This window comes from Coenobita brevimanus, chromosome 92, assembly GCF_032717465.1.
Source record: "Coenobita brevimanus isolate Jiangsu-jjx chromosome 92, ASM3271746v2, whole genome shotgun sequence".
NCBI lineage: Eukaryota > Metazoa > Arthropoda > Malacostraca > Decapoda > Coenobitidae > Coenobita > Coenobita brevimanus.
The window spans coordinates 6853484-6873194 of NC_137045.1; the positions used below are offsets into that span (position 1 = coordinate 6853484).

At 44.6% G+C, this 19711-nt stretch overlaps 1 protein-coding gene across 1 annotated transcript in view; it reads right to left on the reverse strand.

Moving 5' to 3' along the window:
• Window positions 1-592: 592 nt before the first annotated feature.
• The window catches only part of LOC145412066 (uncharacterized), a 58626-nt gene continuing 39507 nt past the window's right edge, over window positions 593-19711 (reverse strand). The window contains exons 9-12 of the mRNA XM_080281983.1: window positions 7977-8131; window positions 2997-3049; window positions 1055-1304; window positions 593-650 (exon numbers count right to left, since the gene is read on the reverse strand). Of these exons, the coding sequence (XP_080138109.1) occupies window positions 593-650; window positions 1055-1304; window positions 2997-3049; window positions 7977-8131 (516 nt within the window). The remainder of the gene's footprint in view (window positions 651-1054; window positions 1305-2996; window positions 3050-7976; window positions 8132-19711) is intronic.

The window sequence follows — 19711 nt, forward strand, 5'->3', positions numbered from 1 at the left end:
CTATAGTACAGGCTTCTCACTGAAGAATACAGTGCTAGGTGAGTATGCTACTCTTTATACATTTGCTACTATGGCACAACTATGACTACGGTATTCTGATATGTCTGACGGTGCCATATGACTAAGGTGCGGTGCCACATGACTACGATGCTGAGGTGCTAGACTGTGCTACTGTGCCACGTGCCTCACCTTGACCTGACTGGGGACGACCTGCATCGCAAATACTGAGGGCGTGAACCAGCTTCTGATTCTGCCAAGAGGAACCCACGATCAACAGTGATATAGGGGAGTCTGACATCAACGGACCACCGCACGCCTCAGAATACTATAGAGCTTTACATTTGGACTTCATATCTGACTAGTTCTAAGTCTTTTCGAAGTTTCAGGGCTCTCTTCTTATCATTCCCACTTATATACAGTTTTGCAGCCTCCATCCCATCCTTAGGTGGGAAACAGGCCAGGGTGCCAACGTTATAGTAGACGATTTCAACTGATAATTTCTTCAGCTTTCATTTTCTTGTGGAGTGCAGTGCCTCTCTGGCCATGTCTCCGTGCCTCGCTGTGCCCCAGGGTGTGGCCGGTGTGATGTGTCCTAGCTGGAGTGTTCATACTTAATGTTGGACTCTTCAAGGGGCTCCAGCACCGGGATCCTAGAATGAGAAAGATGGTGAGGCTATGCGTATGGAACTGCCGTCATATTATAAGCAGACTGACTGAAACTGGACGGATTGTGAATGCTGAATGAAAGAAAATACTCAGAAACGTGGGCTCATTCCAGACTACCCAATAAAACGTGGACAGAGCTTTCGCTTACACAATGCGGTACTGAAATGCTATCACTACATTTCACTGCTGCATAATAGTACAAACATATATGCTAAATAAGAAAAAAAAATTGGCCACTGTACGAGCAATATCTGAAACCTGTATAAATATCTGCCCGTAACAAACCTTCTAAGCTGGGTATAATGAAAAGTGCTATTAATTACTGGTACAGGCACAAAATACCCGCGCAAGATGAAACTAAAGACTTATGAATTACTGATACACTCACTGCTTCATGACTTGGTGAGAGAGCTGGTGGGAGTTGGGGAGTGGGTGCTGAGGCGTGGTGGAGGGGGAGGGGTAGGTGACCAGCTGTGGGGGAGGGGCAGTGACGTGAGCGGAGAGGGTGTGGGTGGAGAGGAGGTGTGCCGTCCCCCCCTGTTCGTGCAAGCTGGCCGCCCCCCCTGCAGACCCACCGCCACCCCCGCCGTAGTGGTCCGCAGCATGGTGGTCGGCGTAGTTGGTGATCACGGTCGATACTGGGGAGGTAAAGGGGGTTAGGCATGCTGGGTGAGGCACGTAGGCTGAGGAGTAAGAAAAACAGGTGAAAAGAGTAAGTAAGGAGTCTGCAAGGAAGACGGGTAAGGTAGGTTGGCTGACGAGTGAGTAGGGAAGAAGTGTGAAGTAGGTGGGTTAAGAAGCAAGTAAGGATGAATTAGGTGAGATGAGGAATGAGTAGGGAAGATGGGTAAGACAGGTGGGTTGATTAGTGAGTAAGGCAGATGGGTTAGGATGATGGATAAAAGACAAGTGGATGAAGAAAGGGTAAAGCAGACATATATATCAGTCACACCGATAAAAATAAAGCAAGAAGGGTAGGAAATGAATAAGGAAGACGGGTAAGGTATCACACAGAGAGTATGGATGATATGAAAATAGACACGTCGGTTAGGAACGTGGCTAGGAAAGGTGTGTGAGGTAGGCTGGTGCGTTGGGAAAGTCTGGTAGGTTCATTGAGGTCAGGTAGGGTAAGAGAGTGAGAAAGGTTTGACGGTGAGGCTTGAGGGTGAGGTAAGTAGTTATGGAAGGTGGGTTTGGAAGATGTGTTAGGAAGTGAATAGGATAAGATGGGTGAGATATGAAAAGTGGTGTGTAAGGCGTGAATGAAAATGGGATGGGATGACAGTGAAGCAGTGAGATTTAGATGAGTAGCAAAGGAAGAAAGGATAAGCAGCTGGTGATCACGGTCTATACCGGGGAGGGGAGGCAGGGGTTAGCCAGGGGTCAGTAGTCAGGAAATAATAAGGTTCGTGGAAGAAACAATGATTAAGGATGTGGCATGAGTGTGCGTAAAAAAAAAAAAAAAAAAAAAAATGTAAATCAATAACAACAAAAACAGACAGCAAAATTACATAGAACACACAGATTGAAACCAATATAATACAAAACTTACTGCTTTATCTTTGTTCATTTCCGACACTAACAGAACTCCAGGTAAGATGCTACAGAAATTATTCATCATCATTATTATTTTCATCATTGTTATGATTATTCTTATGATCATCTTCATCATTATCATCTCAACCTATATTCCCACCTGATAAGATAGCGTGAGCTCTATGAGAGGTATAATGCAAAAAAAATCTCAATAACTACACTTGACTTACATTAACGAAACAAATTTCCTTAGAGATCAAACAGGCCCGACGAACTATTATCCATAAAACACGAACATTATAAGTCATGGGAACAAATATTACGTACTATAAAACAAAAAGTCACACGGGGTTAAGATACAGAGCTACAGATAATATTACAGCTACACAGAACACACAGAGCTACTTACTACAGTACACTGGGGTACTAACAAATCACTGGAAAAGAATTAGAGAACACTGTCTGAGGCATACACACGTCCTTCAGAGTTACACAGAACACAGCTCAAAATGTGACGACTAAACAAAACACAGAGAATAACTAATTTAATGTCTGAAACAGTAAAAGCCACGGAAAATAAAGACAACAAAGTATACTTAGAACAGTACGTCACACCCATAAAAAAAAGTAAAGAAGCGAGACAGAGAAAACAATTTTGCAAAAAAAAAGTTTGAAATCGTGAAGTCTGACGCACAGAACGCACAGTGGACAACTAACAGCAACAGAGCCTTAGGGAACATAGATAAAAGACAAAGCCACAGAACACAAAGAGGACAAGTGTGGGAGAGTCTCACCGTAGGCTGGCGTCTGGTGGTGCTTGAGGGAGGAGGCTGCCCCCAGACTCACACTGAAAGGATACACAGGAAGGAGTTAATATCTATGTACGTAGGTATGCATGTATGTATTCTTGCTCCTCTCGTTTTGGTGGCGTACCTTCTCGTGTGTACACATAATAATTCACCACACACTTACGTCCAGTTACTCTGAGTCAACTTGGCATACATCTGAACCTAAACCTTATCTGCAGTACATTCACTTCTCAGTGTAGTACTTCTACTCAGTTCCTCTGTATAATGACTTCAGTAAATTGCTCCTCTTTTGGCCTCTCAAAAATACTTTTTCCCACTCAAGCACTTACATAAATACGCGTGTATTGTTATCAAATACATGCACATTTGTTACTGCAAAAATTTCATAATATCGGGACGAAATGCGAAGCAAGTGAACTGCAGACTGAACCTGCCCATATCCTCCAGCTCATCAGCCACCATTTGGGGATAGGGAGGGAGTTGAGGGGCATTATTATAACCATTCTGTGGAGGTGCTGACTGGCTATAGCGGTGTCACCACATGTATGCATCCTCCTCCTGCACCGTGTCATGCTAAACAAATTCGTCATTCCCAAGATCACCCATAAAAAAATATAAAAATCTAATCTATTATTCTTCCAGCGTTTCAGTGAGGATTCCTTTGGCTATGTGAAGCAACTTGAGAGGGAGACTTGTACTAGTGAGTGTTTGTCAGTGAGGTGGAGGGGAAGATGGAGACCGAGGATGAAGTGGAAGGAGAAGATGGAGAGATGAATGAGAGCGGTGTGAGATGGAGGGATGGTATAGTCTGTCTCAGGAAAAACGAATGTAGAATATCGTCTATTTTACTCCAAAGTCACTGTCAAAGGCCGAAGGCATCTGATTTAACGACCTATGGGAATACAGGCTGGCCAGGGACAAGGCCTGAGGCCAAGAGGCACACACACACACACACACACACACACACACACACACACACACACACACACACACACACACACACAATCAATGAATGGGTGTAAGTGACCCGCTATGCTCACAGGTCAATATGAACTGTGGTTCCTGTTTTTGGATGCAACTTTTTTTTTTTTTTTTTTTTTGTTACAAAGCCCTAAAAATAAACGAAAAATATTGGACCAGTTATTCGTTGTATATTTAGATTTAATAGCATATTATTCCTTTTATTTTACTTTTTTTTTTTTTTTTGAGCTTGATTCGCCTGTCATCAAGACATTGTAAGTTGGCATCTCAGGTCACAGCACCTGACTGACTCCTGGAAGATGACAAGACAGAGTTGTCTGCAGTTTTCCCCTTGCTTCAATCTGAGCTGGATATCCATATTCGCATTTCATCAACGGACTTACCCTCTCTCTCTCTCTCTCTCTCTCTCTAAACCCCTGCTTCCCTCCTTTCTTCTCTCCCTCCTCCCTTCCCCATCTAGCATCTCTCTCTCTAAACCTCTGCTTCCGTCCTTTCTTGTCTCCCTCCTCCCTCCCCCATCTACCCTCTCTCTCTCTCTCTCTCTATAGTCAGATTAGAGGACTGAATAGACTGTAGTCGCGGAGCAGGACTCTGAGGTTGTCATTATCGTACCCTGGCAACCTGCCATTCGAGAGTGCGTCCGATTTCGTATCATATTATACACGAATCATAATATATGAACGAATATATTATACACGAATATTATTATACACGAACATATTATACACGAATCATATTATTATGCACGAATATATTATACACGAATATTATTATACACGAACATATTATACACGAATCATATTATTGTGCACGAATATATTATAAACGAATAATATGACACACGAATATAAGTATGCACGAATATATTATACACGAATAATATTACACACGAACATATTATACACGAATCTTATTATTATGCACGGATATATTATCCACGATTATTATTATTCACGAACATATTATACACGAATATTATTATACACGAACATATTGTACACGAATCATATTGTTGTTCACGAATATATTATACACGAATAATATTCCACACGAACATATACACGAATTACATGCGTCTGATATTATACGCGAAATCACGCACTTTTGAATCGTAGGTTGCCAGGGAACGATAATAACAACCTCAGAGTCGCGCGCCGCGGCTATAGTAACCAAGGAGACTCATTTTTAGAGCAGGAATAAAGCTGACTAAATTTCATGGAACCACAACATAATATTCAAGCTGTCAGTGGCCCACTTCCGTCAGATAAACACAAATTTACAGTAGAATTAGTGTTGTTTTTGTTAGCATTATAATGTTTAGTTTGCTTCATGTTTACGTCTGTCCGATAGCACGATAACTCTCTCTCTCTCTCTCTCTCTCTCTCTCTCTCTCTCTCTCTCTCTCTCTCTCTCTCTCTTATCTTTTGTCTGCCTGTCTCGAACCTTTGTGGGAACGACCTTGCTTCTCTTTACGTCTCAGGCTAACTCCTTCTGTCCTTCCCTTTTTTCCTTAATTCCTTCCTTTCTTCGACGTCTCTTTCTTTCCCTATTTCCCCTTCCTCACTTTTTCCCATCCAGTTCCCTTTTCCTCCTCCTAATTCTTTTCACCATTTCCACTCCTTTTCCTTCCTTCTTCCTTTTCACATCCTTCCCTCTTCTCCCTCCCTCTTCTTTTCAGCATTTCCTCCCTTCCTGCCATTATCTCCTTCGCCCCCTCCTATTCTCCCCTCCTTGCCAGTCCTCGTACCCTCTCCCCCCCTCCTCTCCTCCCCCTACGACTCCCTCCTTCTTCTCCTCCCCCTACCCTTCCCCATCCTTTCTGCACAAGGGCCAATTAAAATCCCAACTCCAGTACGAACTGACGTTCAAACTCAAGTGCCAACTCAGGTCCCAACACAGTTACCAAACGCAAGTACCAACTTAAGTCTTAACTCAAGTACCAACTCAAGTCATAACTCAAGCGTTAACTTAGTCCCAACTCAAGCGGAAACTTAAGTATCAGCTCAAGCGTCCCAACCCAAGCGCCAACCTAAGTCCCAACTCAAGTGCCAACGTAAATTACAACTCAAGTGTCAACTTAAGTCCCAACTAATGAATCAACTTAAGTGCCAACTCAAGTGACAACGTGCCAACTCAGGTACGAACATTAATCCCAACTCAAGTGAAACCTTAAGTGCCAACTCAAGTGCCAACGTGGGTCAAAACTCAAGCGCCAACGTAGGTCCCAACTCAAGTGCCAGCCCATGTCTCAACTCAAGCGCCAACCTTAGTCCCAACTCAAGCACCAGCTTAATCACAACTCACGGGTCAGCATAGGTCCCAGCTCAAGTGCCAACGTTAGCTCCAACTCAAGTGCGAACGTAAGTGCCAACGAAAGCTCCAATTCGTGCCAACGTAAATGCCAACTCAAGAGCTAACTTAAGTGCCAACTAAAGCGCCAACTTATGCTGCAACTCAAGCGCAAACATATCTCCCAACTCAAGTGACAACATAAGTGCCAACTCAAGTGACAACATAAGTGCCAACTCAAATGCCAACTCAGGTCCAAACACAAGCGCCAACTTGGATCTCAGCTCAAGTGACAGTTTAAGTCCCAACTCAAGCGCCAACATGTCTCAGCTCAAGCGCAAACTTAAGTACCAACTCAAGCGCCATCTTTAGTCCCAACTAAAGGGCGACCTTAGGTCCCAACTCAAGTACCAAGTTAAGTTCCAATTCAAACACAAGCTTAAGTCCCAACTCAAGCGCCAACTTAAGTCCAAACTTAACTGCCAACTTAAGTGCCAAATAAAGTGCTAACGTAAATGATAAGTGCAAACGTGTGTGCCAATTCAAGTGCCAACTTAAGTGTCAACTCAAATGCAAACTTAAGAGAAAACTCAAATGCCAACTTGCGTGCAAACGCAAATGCCAACTTAAGTGCAAACTCACGTGTTGACGTAAGTGCCAATTCATATGTTAACTAAAGCTCCGACTTAAATACCAAGTTAAGTCCTATAACAAGTGCCAACTTAAGTCCTAAAACAAGTGCCAACTTAAAATCCAACACAAGAGCCGATTTAAATCCCAACTCAAGTACCACCAAAAGTTCAAACTCAGGTGTCAACTCAAATCCCAACACAGGTACCATTTGGGTCCAAACACAAGTACCAACTTAAATCCTAACACAATTACGAGCTCAAGTCCTAACTCAAGCGCTAACTTAAGTCCCAACTCAAGTGCTAACTAAGGTCTCAACTCAAGCGCCAACATAAGTCCCAACTCAAGCGTCGACTTGTCCCAATCCAAGCACCAACTTAAGTCCCAACTTAAGCTCAAACTGAAGTCCCAACTCAAGCACCAACTGAAGTGCCAACGTAAGTTAAAACTTAAGCACCAACTGTAGTCCCAGTTCAAGTGCCAACGTAAGTTACAACTCAAGTGCCAACGTAAGTTACAACTCAAGCACCAATTTAAGTCCCAGTTCACGAGTCAACTCAAGTGTGTGTGTGTGTGTGTGTGTGTGTGTGTGTGTGTGTGTGTGTGTGTGTGTGTGTGTGTGTGTGTGTGTGTGTGTGTGTGTGTGTGTGTGTGTGTAGAGGAAAGAAAACGGAAGAGGGAAGGAGGAAGGTCCAGAATCCCGAGGGGACCTCTTAATCCTTCACACGGTCACTCGTGTTCCGATTTTGGCAAAGGCTTTGTAAAATTCTCTCCTTCATGTTTCCTGAGAAAGGGTTATAGTATGATGGCAGAGGACAGGGCGACGTGATGGCCACCCCCCTCCGGGATTTGGGTGTGTCTGTAGATAGATAGACAGACAGGTAGATAGACAAATGGATAGACAGACAGACAGACAGATACAGATTCGTACTTAAGAGGGCGAAATTCCTGACGATAACTCAAAAGTACCTAATTCCATCGTTCTATCAAGTCCATCACTATGTTCTTGAAATTAGTACCTACAAATCCCCCCCCCTTCTCTCTCTCTCTCTCTCTCTCTCTCACCTAGGAGACGTGGCATAGCGATTGGAGGCTGCCTGCTGGTGGTGGTGGTGGGAGGAGGAGGACGAGGACGAGGACGAGGAGGACGAGGAGGTCTTGGGCTTCCTCTTCCTCGTCTGGATGGGACCTTCCTTCTTCATGGTCAGAGGGCGACTCACCTGTTGGGGGGTAAGTGGTATATCATCATCATCATCATCATTATCGTTATCCATACACCTTTTTTTCACGGTAGGATGGGATGAGGCTGGGTCCAGAGTGCAATTTTTAAAGAGATATAGAACAAATAAATGAAATAAACCCCCCTGGGGGTAGGGGGGTTTTCAAGAATACTCCCCCAGTATCCCTGCTTGTCGTAAAAGGCGACTAAAAGGGTTGGCGGAGGGTTAGTGCCCCTCCCCGGAAAACAACTAACTAAAAAAACAAACAAGAAGCCTCGGACAAGGACTGACCAAACGTTGACGACCCAGGACCGGACAAAGGACTTGGTAATGTGTACATGGAATGTAAGAGGAGCGAATGATGAGGTGAAAGAGAGAGAGATTGTCCAGGTGCTTGAGGATGCGAAAGTGGATGTATGTGGAATAACTGAAACAAAATGGAGAGGAGAAAGTGTGAGAGAATGGGAGTATGGATGGGGTATATGTGCAGGAGTAGATGAGAATGAGAGGGCAAAGGAAGGAGTGTGTATAGTTGTGAGTAAAAGATGGAAGAAGAGCATAAGACAGTATGGATCAGTTGGGTCAAGGATTGTGTGGGTAAAGTTGAAAGTTGGAATACAAATGTGGGCGATTGTGTGTGTGTATGCGCCAACGCAAGATCGTGCTAGAAGAGTGAGAGAAGAGTTCTGGACAAATGTGGAAGTGTGCATGGAAAAGTTTGGAAGGAATGAGAGAGTGTTTTTGATCGGTGATATGAATGGTAAAGTTGGTAATGTGAAGGTGGATGGAATAGTTGGTGAGTGGGGTGTGCCTGCTGAGATTGATGAGAATGGGAGTGCGTTAGTGGACATCTGTGCTGGGAGGGGGTTGGTAATAGCCAATACCCTCTTCAGGCATAAAATGATCCACAGGTATACATGGCGAGTGATGAGAAGGGTGGGTGGTGAACTGAATGAAAGGAAGGCAATGATTGATTATGTGTGTGTGGATGAAAGGATGCGAAGATGTATATTGGATGCAAGAGTTTATAGAGGTTGGGGGAGTGGCCTTTCTGACCACTACTTGGTGGTGGCCAGAATTAGGATGCAAGTAAGATGGAGGAATAGAAGAAGGGAAAGACGAGAGGAAGGAGTAGTTGCAAGGAGAGTGGAAAGGTTACAAGAGGATGAGAAAAAGGCAGAGTATAAGAGAGAAGTGGAGGAACGATTGGGCAAATATGAATTGGAGCAGATGGGAGACGTGGAAGGTGTGTGTAAGATATTTACAGAAGAAATATGTGCAGCATGTGATGTGGTGTGTGGAAGGAAGAGAAGACGGAGGGGGTGCAAGGAACAGCGTGGTGGACTGAAGAGGTGAAACAGGCTGTGGCACAAAAGAAGAAAGCATACAATGAATGGATGAGAAATAGGGGCGTGGAAGAAGTTGAGAGGCAGAAGAGAGAGTTATATGTGGAAAGGAAGAGAGAGGTGAAAAGATTAGTAAGAGAGAGTAAGAAGAGAGTGGATCAGGAATTTGGAAGGAATTTGAGTGTAAAGTGGAGGGACTGTAAGAAAATGTTCTGGAGAGAAGTGAAAAGAGTAAGACAGGGTGGAAGTGAAGTTAGCAGGGGAGTGAAAGATAAACATGGTAGATTACTAGTGGAGAAGGGAGAAAAAGTGAGCAGATGGAGAGAACACTTCAAGGAATTGTTGAACGTAGAGGATGGAAGTAATGCGAGTATAAGTGGCTGGGGAATGGCTGGGAGAAGGAGGGAGGTGAGAAGACAGGTAGAAATCAGTAGGATAGAGGTTGTGGAAGCAATGAAGAAAGTTAAATCGGGGAAAGCCCCAGGAATTGATGGAGTGTGTGGTGAGATGCTGAAGCATGGGGGAGAGATAGTAGTAGAATGGATGTGGAAGATGTGCAGATTGGCCTGGGAGGAAGGTAGAGTCCCGGAGGATTGGAAGTCAGGTATAATTATTCCCTTGTACAAAGGAAAAGGGGAAAAAGAAGTGTGTGGTAATCATAGGGGCATTTGTCTTCTTAGTATAATAGGAAAAGTGTATGGTAGGATACTTATAGACAGAGTTAGAGAAAGAACAGAGAAATTAGTTGGAGAAGAACAGGGAGGCTTTAGGAAGGGAAGAGGTTGTGTAGATCAGATATTCATTCTTAGATCTTTAGTGGAAAAGTTTCTAGAGAAGGGAAAGAAGTTGTATGCGGCTTTCATGGATTTGGAAAAAGCATATGACAGGGTGGATAGACAAGGATTGTGGAAAGTGTTAAGAATATATGGAGTAGATGGGAAGTTGTTGAATGCTGTGAAGAGTATGTATGATGGTGCTAAGGCTGCAGTGCGTGTGGATGGTGAACTAAGTGAATTTTTCTCTTTGAAAGTTGGTTTGAAACAGGGATGTGTCATGTCTCCATGGTTGTTCAATCTGTACATGGATGGGGTAATAAAAGAGGTACAAGGTAGGGTAGTGGATGTTGGAGTGGCCCTGGTGAGAGAGGATAGTGTTTGGAAACTCCCTGTACTGTTGTTTGCAGATGATACTGTGTTGTTGAGTGAAGATGAAGGGGAGCTGCAAGGCTTGGTGGATGAGTTTGAGAGAGTGTGTAAGAAACGGAACCTAAAGGTGAATGTAGGGAAGAGTAAAGTGATGGTCTTTGAGAGAGGTGAAGTCAGTGAATGTATAGCGAGGTTGGATGGTGAGGAATTGGAAAATGTGAGTACGTTTAAGTATTTGGGTAGTGTGATGAGTAAGGATGGAGGTTTGGAGGGTGAAGTGCTTGAAAGGGTACAGCAGGGAAGAAAGGTTGCTGGTTCCTTGAAAGCAGTGATAAGAAACAGGGAAGTGAGCATGGAAGTAAAAAAGTTACTACATGACAGTATTGTGATACCAACTCTAACGTACGGAAGTGAAGCTTGGACGTTGTTGGAAGGACACAAGTCAAGAGTGAGAGCAGTGGAAATGAGTTATTTAAGAGGAGCTTGTGGAGTCACGTGGAGAGACAGGCTGACGAATGAGGATATAAAGGAGCGTTGTGGTGTTGATGTGGATGTGATAGGAAGCGTTGTGAGGAACACACTGAGGTGGTTTGGCCATGTGGAGAGGATGGAGGGTGAAAGACTGACGAAGAGAGTGTATGTGAGCGAGGTGGAGGGTGGAAGAGGGAGGGGGAGACCGAGGATGAGATGGAGGGATGGGGTGGAGAGGTATATGAGAGAGGGGGGTGTGAGTTGGGAGCAGGGTAGTGAAATGGCGGGGGACAGGGCGACTTGGAGGCGATTTGTTTGTGGCCACCCCAAACGGGATTGAGGCGTCTGGCAATAGATAGATAGATAGAAATGAAATAAATACAAGCAACGCTGTTTTCTGCCCTTTACACACACACACACACACACACACACACACACACACACGCACGCACGCACGCACGCACACACACACAAATATCTTGTAACTGTGGAGTGAGAGACTAATTTTAAGGTCACAAGAAATCGACCAGGGTAAGGATATTTGACGATTTTTTAATTTCTTTTATAATCTTCAACAATTTCCCACAACAGCCGACAAGAGATCATTAAAACATCTCAGCCGACAGCACCACAAAACCAGGAATTATATACTCCGAGAATAATTCAATATAGACGGTTCGGCAGTAATCCCTAGCAGTGACATAAGGGTGCGTTCACCATCTGTGTCTGAGGGATACCACATTCAATTCTACGCCCAGAGTCAGACAGAAATACAAAATAAACTCTCTCTCTCTCTCTCTCTCTCCTATCAGTGGAAGCATCAGGGAAAGCGGGGATCAGATAGCAGACGGGCGCGGTCAGGTGAGTGAGACGTCAGCAGGTAGACAGGCAGGGTGGTGAGGCAGGGAGATGAGGCGGGGGGGGGGTGAGGCAGGGTGGTGAGGCAGGGTGGTGAGGCAGGGTGGTGAGGCAGGAGGGTGAGGCAGGGAGTTGGGGAGTTAAGCAGGAAGAAAGGCAGAAGAAAAGAGACAGTGGAGGGGAGGGAAGGGGAAGAAATATACACACCAAGATGCTAAGCAGGTAGGAAGACAAGGTGAGAAGCTGGGGAGAAAACAGGAAGGCAGGTAGGGTAGGCAGCGTAGAAAAGACTGTAAGGCAGGAAGGGGAGGCAGGGTAGAAAAGGCAGAGGTTAGGCAGGGAGGTAAGGACGGGAAAGCGCAGATCAGATACCAAGTGGGCCAGGTACGGTGAGTGAGGCGTCAGCAAGGGGGGGAGGAAGGCAGGGAGGAGAGGAAGGCAGGGAGGGGAGGCAGGCAGGGAGGTACGGATTGCAGGGAGGTACGGATTGCAGGGAGGTACGGGTTGCAGGGAGGTACGGATTGCAGAGGGGCACATACAGCGGAAAAGAGATGAGGTACCCACTCTTTCTCCCTCTCCCTGCTCCTCTTCAATTCCCTTCTCTACCACTGTAACTTCTTTTTCTTTTCCCCTTTCCCTCACTCTTCATTGCTTTTCTAGCCCATTCTCTTTCACTCCAGTCATTCCTCTCATTGAGCCCTTTTTCTCATTACCCAAAATTCCTCTCTTTCCCTAACCCTACTAACACTTCATCTTTCACCTTTCTCATTCTCCACGCTGTCCCACATTCACCGCTCTTTTTGTCACATCCAGTCTTCCTCTCCCTTTTCTCTTTCAACTTCAGCTGTCTTCTTACTCCACCCTCCCTCTCTCACACCTAACTCTTCCCGACACCGTAAATAAAAGTAGTAACCACACTGACTTATCAACTACCACCATCGGAACAACACACGTCTCTCCTCCCTTACCCACCTTCTGTACCTCTTAAGTGTCCTCTCTCCTTTCACACTTCTCTTCTCACTCTTGTTTCTCTTACTCCCTAGATCCAGCTTCTCCAATCAATCAGTTAGCCAATCAATCAATCAAGTAGTCGATCAGTCCCATTACTTTACCCTTTCTTCTGACACTCGTCTTCGTCTCACTCTTCCTCTTTTTCCTGAAGTCCCTCTAAATTACTCTACTCTTTCTCATCACATATCCAGTTCTTTTCACGCCTCCTCTTTCAATCCATCCTTACCTCTTACTCCATCATTTCTCTCACACCCGTCTTACTCTACCCTTTCTTTTCATATCTCATCTTCCTCTTATACCTCCTCTTTCACTCCAGCTGCCTCTCACCCTCCTTCCTTCCTAACACATCTCCCCTTTTCCTCTACCCTTTATTTTCACATTTCCTCTTCCTTTCAAAACTCTTCTTTTATTCCAGCTGTCCATCTTTGTCAGTCCTTTCCCACAAATTCCACTTATTCTACCCTTTACTCTCATATCTCCTCTTCCTTTAACACTTCCTCTTTCACTCCATCTGTCCTTCTCCGTCTTCTCACATCCCGCCCTCCTCCTGACATCGTAAATAAAAAGAAGTAACCACACTCCATTATCACCCCCACCATCACAACCACACACCTCCCTCCTTCCTTCCTCACCTTCTGTACCTCTTAAATACCCTCTCTCCAGCGTCATCGTCCGTTCAGCCCCCTATGCGAAGTCTATACCAAGCTGAATAAAATCGTCTGATGGTAATAAGGCGAATATAAACGCCGGTATTATGCTGCAGTAATTAAAGGTGACTTGTATACTATCACCTTAACAAGAGGTACTTTAATAATATAAATAATCTGTTAGTAGGGATAATAGCAAATACAATAACACATCTCAACGTAGGGGTATTGTCTTCCCTCTCGGCTTCTCTCTTTCCCACACCCACCTAATTCTCTCTCTCTCTCTCTTTTTTTTTTTCTTTTCATAATCCCTCTCTGTTCCGTCTGTGTCCTTCATCCTCCCACTCCAGTCATCAACATTTTTACCATTTTCATTTTTTCCGCTCTACCTTCTTCAGTTCCCTTGTTTATTCCTTCATTTCATCATCATTTTTCACAACTCAGTCTCCCTTAACACCACAACTATCTCCCCCTTTGGCCCTTTTTGTCCGGGAGATCTTTTCTGAGCTAAAAAAAAAAAAAAAAATAGGAGTCTGGAGGAAGTCAGAACTTACTAAACATCATCTTAGTGAGGAGGGTTACTGTATTCTGCTTTTTACACATCTACATCTGATCCGTCATTCTTAGGTTACACAAAATCTTCCAGAAATAATAAAAATAAAAACACATAACTTTTGCTAAGACTTTAGGCTGTTTCCCCCGCCATTCTCTCACCCATAAACTCTTTAGTCTATCCCTCCATGTATCCTCTGTGCTCAACTTCACTCTTCCCCTCACCTCTCGTTCCTTCTGCCCTCCTTTCGTTTCTTCCTCTCCTGTCTTTTACATTTTCACCCAACTCTTCCTCCCTTTAAGCCTTGTTCATTTTCTTTTTTTCTTTCTTTTTTCTCGCTTTTTCCCCATCTCTTCTTTATCCCCTGTTGTCTTCTCTACCTCTCATCATCTTTCCCCACTCCTTCATTCCCACTCCCACCCACTCTTTCTCCAAGTCCTTCTTCTCGTCATCATCTCCCGGTCCTTATTTCCATCCCTTCTGCTCACTCCATTTTGTCGCTCCAACTCTTTTTACCCTCCCCCTCCCTCTCCATTTCGCCCTTTCACTCCATCCTCTGCGGTCCCCCCTCCCTCCACTCTTCCTTCGCCTCACCCCTTCCCATCCTCTCTTCCTTCGCCTCCCCCTTCCCCTCCCCCCTCCTCCTTCGCCTCACCCCTTCCCTCCCTCCCCGGCTCTCCATCAGCGGGTAACGACTGGGTAATGACCGCTAAATGGGTGGTTAACGATGGTGGTTGGCGATTGCGGTGATTGTGGTTGCCTGATGCTGATCTCACCCGCCCGGCGTCTCTTGCCCCTCCTCCTCCCCCTCCCCACCTTCCCTCCTTCCTTCTTCTGCCCTGCCTCTTAGCATTCACCTCCTCCTCTCGTGACGTCTTTATTTACCTTTTCTAATTCCTCCATTCTTACACCATCCTGCTTCTCTCTCTTCTCCTTCATTAGTCCATTTGTCAATACCTATTACTGTTCCTTCAGCATTCCATTATTTCTGAAGTTTTTCTTGATGTTCTATTCCCGTGTCATGTATCTAATGAAATAGTTTTTGAATCTCCTTTTCTTTTTCTTTTTTGTCTTTTTCCCAGTTTTTACTCTCTTCAAGAAGCATTATGACAGCTTCAGATCGTTACTTTCTTCGATTATTTTGATTTCCTCCATCCATATTTTAATGACACACTCAAATGAAAGTTCAGTCGTTATCTGCCCAATTACTGGCCTTTGTACCCCTTGCTGCCTATCACCCTTGCAAAACCTCTTCCCTACCGCATCCCTTCTTCCTCTCTACTTTCTCTACGATCGCCTGTTCCACATTTTGCCCTTTTTTTCTCATACACCTTTTTGTTCACTTGCCCCCACCATCTCGCCCCCTTCCCCCTTCAGATAGTCCGATACGCCGCCCCTTAACCCTCGCAGTCACTCTTTTACTCCATCCATTACCCCTTCTCCCCCTTGTCCCCAAGTAACTGACAAACAAATAGAAAGAGAGAAAATTCAATGAGGTCAACACTGCTTAAAAATGTCGCAAACCCAGTACTTTTTCCATTATTTATTTATTTATTTTCTTATTATAAAAGGTTAATGAAGTAAGGTCGTGCTTAACACGGATGGAGTTATAAACCCCTTCACCTCGATGACGTCTTATACTCTTTACCAAGATATGAGTACAATCAGCTGAGGAGACACTCTTCAAAGCGACAGGGTTCCATATACCGTTTCTAAATCCCCTCAGCATAAAATGTCTCCCATGACCTAAACAAAACTGTATGGCTGAAGCAACAACAAAATCACAACAGGAAGGAACATTCAGAGTGCAAAAAGCCGAGCCCACCATTTGGTCTAAGTACAGCACATTTAGCCTTGCCCTATGTCATAACCTTGCCTTCGACTGATTGCTCTCCTACTCGACAATCTTGTTTGATCAGTAACTCTTCCACGAAGTTTGCTCAAAATTAGATAAAACCTTGCCAAGTGCCCTTAATTTTTTTTTTATATTTCCCTGTGACTCTGAGCTTTGATAAACTGTTCTCAGAATCTAATCCCTCTATCCTTACCTTACCCTGAACGTTTTCACAAAGTCTGGTGTAAATCAGATAAAAATGTTCACGTTGAATTTGGTATGTGCTCTCGACCTTTGACCTATTATTTTGAGAAAGAAGTTCCACTCCTTGGCTAAGTCTAAACTCTTCCTACAAGCTAGGTGTCAGAACACAACTGTTTTAGTTACTTTCTTCACACACTGATACAGAGGTTGATATCTGACCTTGCCTTGTGATCCAAACCTTTGACTGACTGTTCTCAAAATCAGACCCTCATCCATTACTCCGAACTTTTCCACCCAGTTTGGTCTCAATCGGATAAAATCTGCTTAAACTGAAATTCCTTGCTCAAACTTTGACATACACCTGTGATACTGACCTTTGGCCTACAGTTTAAAAACAATCAACTCCTTGGCTATCCCTCTACCCTTCAACCATCTTTGGTCAAAATCGAACAAAACATGACTGAGTCATATTGTTTACAGAGACAGACAGACAGACATACAGGCCGAACAACTGCTGTAGCTTCGCAGCCACAAGTGTGAAAAATTTTCAACTCAGCACCGCCATTATCACCAACAACTCAGCACACCCTTACCGACATCATCACATCACCATTATGTGCACGAGTTATCATCACTTTTAAGTTAGAATCGCCCCGCACTTCCACCCCTGCGGCAGGATGGAGTGTTGCAGCGTGAGGTGAGGCAGGACGGAGTGAGGAAGAGTATGGTGAGGAAGGATGGAGTGAGGTAGGGTGAGGTGAGACAGGGTGGGGTGAGACAGGGTGGGGTGAGGCAGGGTGGGGTGAGACAGGGTGTGGTGAGGCAGGTCCGGCCGCCACGAGGGAGGACAGACGACACGGCAGGACAACAAATGACCTTGTTATTGGCGCCGCATTATCACACTCTCTCTCACTCACGCCATCTCTCTCACTCACCTCCCACTCACCTCTCTCTCTCTCTCTCTCTCCCACCAAGCCACTGATTCACGCCAGCCTTGTTCTGTGCTCCCCATATACAGTAGTGATTAAATACCCACCGATTCAGGACATAACATTACACACACACACACACACACACACACACACACACACACACACACACACACCGCTCGCTGGTGCAGTGGTAACGCTCTCGCTTGCCAACTGGTGGACGGGAGTTCGCGCCTCGCTCAGGTTGCGAAAAGTTTCACTGACGAAGTGGGTGGTTACTGTCCCCCTTGAGCAAGGGGACGGGTGTGTGCGTGTGTGAAGGTCACAGCCTTGCCCTTAGATCGGACTATATGAGCTCTCAGCTCCCTTCCGGGAGGGTAAAAGCTGACGATCACGACCATCAAGTGATCCTGACCGACCCGGTGAATTACACACACACACACACACACACACACACACACTAATTAACGTAACATGTAATGGTGGGGTGTACAGTTCCAAAATATAGTACAGTTACCCTTGAAGTCTATAGATCAGTAATGTGAGATAAGGACAATGGAGAGAGAGAGAGAGAGATCCAATAAACTGCACCTATAGTTCACTCATTTTAACTAGGCAAAGATTTCCCGTAGCTCAGCGGCAGAATAAGACAACACTACTGCACACCATCCTCTTCACTGAGCTTCTTCGTGACTAGCAACACATTCTCGAGTGCTGATCTCTTGTTGCAACTCAGCATTAAGATGGAGATGTAAATTTTACGCCTAGTGAAAGTGGACAGAGTATAGTTCACTCTGCAAAACGTGAATCCTGGTTATGAGAAGGCAATGAAGTGATCGTAAGACCGTCTGTGAATCCGACTCATATCACGCAAAGGAGCAGTGAGAGAGAGGGTAGCTGACCGGCTGAGCAAAATCGTCTGGAATCAGAAAGCATAAAGGGTAAAAAATAAAAAAAAGCGTAGGTGATAGACCAGCTGAACAAAATCGTCTGGGGTTACCAAGCATAACGGGGAAAAAAGAGTAGGTGGTGGAGAGGCTGAGCAAAATCGTCTGGAGTTAGCAAGCATTAAATAAAAAAAAAAATGGAGCAGCAGGAAAAAATCGTCCGGCGTTGGGAAGCATAATTTAAAAAAAATGTGGATGGTGCCGCTGAATAAAATCGTCTGGAGTTGCGAACAGAAAACTAAAAATAAAAAAATGGATGGTGGTGCGGCTGAATAAAACTGTCTGACTTTAACAGAATTAAAAAAAAAAAAAAGTCACGGGGCTGAGAGAATTGATAGAATGGATGGTTGTGCGGCTGAATAAAATCGTCTGAATTTAGCAAACACAGAATAAAAAAAAAATATACAGTCCCAGGGCTGAAGGATTTACCAGAGGGACTGTCACTAAAATGAAAATGACGGAGACAGGCCGGGTGAGTGAATTTTAGGCGATCGGAGTAATAAAGAAAGAAAGTAAAAAAAACACCACGGGGTGAAGGGGTTAAGAGTGTGTGTGTCAATAAAGGAGAGTGAGCGAGACAGGGGGTGAGTGGGATCCTATGTGAAGGCCCCATTAAGAGGGACCTAAGGGGCGGCAAAACGTGGGAAAGGGGCGTCGTGGCCGGAACAAGGGCTGGGTTATGAGAGGGCCAGGTGGGGAGGGGGGAAAGGGAAGGTGAAGGCGGCATGGGAAAAAGAGTGGGATACTAGCAGAGTGAGTCAGTGAGGGAAATTAGATGAGAAGAGCAGGAGACAAAACGTTCTATGAATGTCGTGATTCGTGTGTTTGTGCTGAAGTATATCTGGGTTGTACTGTATACAAAGAGAGATCAGTTTAGACTAGACCTTGTAAATATAGTTCGATGATTTCTTTCTTATTTATCTGTTACTACTGTCAGGCGGTTTTCTTCGAGTCAGAGGGGACTTTCCGTATTGCATGATTAGAAACAGTTTCCATGAAACACGTCAGTGCAACTCCTCCTCTCATTTCATTCTTTCAACTGCCTGGCGATGTCATCTTCAGCTTAAGGGACACGTCGCGAAAACATGGTGGTGAAAGACTGGTGTGGGGAAGAAGCTGTAAATAACATTCTCAAAAGCGACCTAGCTTATGAGGAATTTTGAAGGCAGTATCAGTGGGGATGCCTGAGGAGCATGTGACTCCGCTGTATGCTTGCAGGCTACGGAGGCTCCTTTGATCACTTTTTATCAATCTATATAGCACATTAATGTTCTGTTGTATGTTACGTAAGCTACTACGATATTAAGGTCATACTTAAAAAAGAATATCAAGGCACAATATCCAGAATAAATTCAAATATATCTCCTAAGTCCACGGAAATAGAGCCATGTGTGTTTTCGCTTATGACATGAAACAACTTTAACGTTAGATCACATACAAAAGGTGCTCAAAATAAACCGGTTCACCTATAAACAACCCTTTTCGTACGATTACGTCTTCTATGCATTATTCTTGGTACCGTCGAGAAATGTTATCCAGATTTAGACACACCCATCCTCCGGGGGACACGTAAAGTCACTCCTGTGTGATGAAGCACATTTAGTATTAAGAATATACCTGTTAACGTTAGATGGT